Consider the following 3,573-nt stretch of genomic DNA (forward strand, 5'->3'; position numbering starts at 1 on the left):
TGAGTACATTACAATATAAATTTATTAGAACGAGTACATTATTATTTATGGGCTTAAAAACAAGATGCAAACAATCCGAATATTGTACCTGGTGCGGAGTGCCCAATGTAAACATGAAACATATTCCATTACCTATATTGTACTGTGGTACAGTTATGGAGGCTGTATCATACGTATCATACCGTGGCATCTGTACCGTGATACGTACCGCATCGTGACTTTGCTGGTGATACACAGCCCTATATATTACCTTATTAGGGGCCAAGCACCGAAGGTGCAGTGGCACCTATTGTATCCGTTAATTCCTTGGCTTATGCCGACAACAAACATACCAATTTTCCCTTAGCAAATTGAACTGCCTGTCGGCCATTTTGATTTATGCTGAAAACCTAGTTTTTCGAACTCCTCCTCAAGCCTTGGTCCGATTTTCATCAAAATCGAGTCAAATCATCTTCAGACTGTGCTGACAAAATGTTATGGATTTCGTGTCGATAGACGAAACCGTTTTTGTACAGCGCTGCTACAAATTTTAGGTATAGTGCCAAAATGACTCTGAGGCTATATCTCTTCAAAACTTTGACATTATGACACCAAACTTTGTGTGTGCCATTGTCACCTCACACAGAACACACCAAAATGATTTGATTACAGCGCCACCTGTTGGTCAAAAGTGATAAGCCAATAAATCATATTACTAGTGGTTGTATTTATGATTTTTCAGCCATTTCAATTACAATCATCCTAAAATTGCTTTTATTACTCATTGTTGCATTTGGTCTGATGCTCCATGCCATGCTTAGCTCATCAATTTGCCTCTGGAGTGCTTGGCCCCGTGATTGCTGCTTGCAGCTATATTTATATATATATTATCGGAAGGTCGAAGTCTTCAGTAATGAAATGCACTGTAACTGCTTGAGTAATTTCCATGTGCCATTTTGAAGTACGTTCATATATATGCTTTCAAACATACCGTGTGTAGCGTGCCAGGGTTGCCAGGTTTTCACAACAAAACCCGCCCAATTGCTACTCAAAACTAGCCCAATCGCGTTTCGAGGGGGGTCCACCATTAAAAATTGCATTCCAGGGGGTAAAATACTTTACTCTCACGTGTCACGTAACCGAGTGTAATCGCAACCTCTGCGGTTGAAAATCATGTTTTTTCATATCGCAATATTATCGCAAATGCAATTAATCGTTCAGCCCTACTTATAACCCAGCTGTTGTCAAAAAAAAAAAAAGAGAAGCTTTAAGGGCTCCCTGCGATTTCACGTCCAATAAAAGCTAGATTAACGTTTGAAAATTAAGAGAGCCATACATATTAGTGCAATTTTACAGCTGTACCATAAGATATATATTTTATTTGATTTTTTATTTTAGTGAAAAATCTGAATAGTAATATTTTTTATTTTGTTTATTTATACAATACAACTATTATTATTATTATATTCATATAGATTTATAATCATAACATTTTTTTAAATTAAGGCAGTCGTCATAATATTGTATTAGTACTGTAATTAGCACTATTAATTCTGAATTTTAGTTGTATTGTAAAATAAAATTATAATATTTTTCTTAAATGCTTGATATTTTTATTTTACAGTGAAATATTACATTAGTAATATTTCTTATTTCATTTATTAGTAATAAGAATTGCTACAAATAAGAAATATTATTATTTAATAGTCATAACGACATATAGCCATAAATAAAAGCATTGTAATTTCAGTTACTGCAAAATACAATTATAATTATTATTATTTTTCTTAAATACTAGATTTAATTTTTACAATGTAAAATTATGAAAAAAATATATTTATTTTGTTTAATTTATATTTTGTAATAATCATCATCATGATAGTCATCATCATTCATACTGATATATATAATCACAAAATGTTGACCAAATTGTGCAGCTCAGCAAACCTGGAGCTTTTTTTAGCGTATTTTATAATTGCAACTGCTATTTTTATCAGAAAAATCCCAATTCATTTTTTCCCCCCAAACGGAGACCTAGCAAGATGTGTAATAAGATGCACTTTTTTATAAAATGCTGAATAAATGTAAAATATATATTATGTAAATAATGGACAGATAAATTAATCAATATAGTTCAAGTGATAATCAGCATAACAATACAAAAGACACACAAGTAATGTCAAAACACAGTCTACTGAAAGAAATGAAACAAACAACTGTTGGTTCAAGTGTGAAAGTGGATCGTTTGTACCTGGATGGTGTTGTGGTGAGGAATGCACAGCGGTGCCTGGGGTTCCTGAGGGCGGCCTCTCTTTATCAGGGCCCTGTGAGTTAGGAGGGCCCGCAGCGTAATGATGGCTCATGGGATTGTGGAGGTTTTGGTCGTAGTGTTGTTGAACTAGAAATACATCAGATAATACACAATCAATAAAATTGATCCAAGCATGTTACATGTGTTCGACTGCATTCTGTTGCGTGAACATACATAATGAATTCAAACGGACCTGCATTTGATTGGCCGTTGACAGTGGCTGTTTGGCTAAGAGGCGGGGCTCCATAGCCCGGGTGAGCTGGTGTAGGCGTGGCCCCGATCCCTTGAGAATACTGTTGCAACGAACTCTGGGTAGGTGGCGGTGGCATTACTGAAACAATCGGTGGCTGCCCAGCGGCGGTTTGGGAGGATCTCAGCGTGCCGTACTGGCTGCTCCCAGGGGCTGATGGGTAAGAAACTATGGGGTACAGCGGGGCACCAAGGTTGCTGCCGCTGGACGCTGGCACCAGGCTGGGCTGCAGCTGCTGAGGTTGGGGTTGAGTTTGCCCCTGTGAGGGGTGACTATAAGCCTGTTCGTAATATCCAGCTGGCATAGCGTACGGCGCAGTCTGCTGGAATGACTGTACCGGGGCGTTTGAGTACTGATGCGTTCCTGGTGCTGGATATGGCGACGGCCCTGAGCTGTTCTGGTAATAGTTCCCACTATAGCCTGTGCTCGAAACAGGGATTTTGCCGGTGGGAGGAGCGCTGTGTCCCGCCACGGTGGGGTAAGCAGTAGGCGGAGCAGAACTATAGTAGCTGGATGCAGGATATATGGCAGGGTACATCTGTCCTGGACCTGGCAAAAACAACATGAATTTGATTTGTGCTTTCAACACACAAATGAGATGGAAATGTGACACATAATCATTAGACAAATCACGTTTTATACAAATTGACCTGTAAAAAACAACAGCAAGTGAAACCTGCATCAATTTTAATTTCGTTTTAAAAATAAGTGATGGTAATACCACAATACTGAATGATTAAAGCTAAATACCTTTAGTTTTATATATATATATATATATATCATAGTAATATACAAAATTTAAAATTATTTGAGAATAATCAAAATATTAATAAAAACTACAATATAATGTAATATAATATAATATAAACACTGCATGGTACTTTAAAGAATACCATTTTAATAGTAAGACTTTTTACACAACTTTCTTCCTGGCTATTTGACAACATGCACCTGTCACTCCATATTAAATAAATGTTAGATGTACATTAGAAATAGGGCTGCACGATTAATCGCATGCGATATTTAACGCGCA

General features: G+C 37.1%; 1 protein-coding gene across 2 annotated transcripts in view; it reads right to left on the minus strand.

The window, feature by feature from the left end:
* Positions 1–3,573, minus strand: part of LOC107662171 (protein transport protein Sec24B-like) — a 32,675-nt gene that overhangs the window by 27,998 nt on the left and 1,104 nt on the right. For both annotated transcript variants that reach the window (XM_016452087.1, XM_016452086.1), the window contains exons 2-3: positions 2,484–3,089; positions 2,231–2,377 (exon numbers count right to left, since the gene is read on the minus strand). In XM_016452087.1, the coding sequence (XP_016307573.1) occupies positions 2,231–2,377; positions 2,484–3,089 (753 nt within the window). The remainder of the gene's footprint in view (positions 1–2,230; positions 2,378–2,483; positions 3,090–3,573) is intronic.

This window comes from Sinocyclocheilus anshuiensis, unplaced genomic scaffold, assembly GCF_001515605.1.
Source record: "Sinocyclocheilus anshuiensis isolate Anshui unplaced genomic scaffold, SAMN03320099.WGS_v1.1 scaffold1120, whole genome shotgun sequence".
NCBI classification, from domain to species: Eukaryota; Metazoa; Chordata; class Actinopteri; order Cypriniformes; family Cyprinidae; genus Sinocyclocheilus; species Sinocyclocheilus anshuiensis.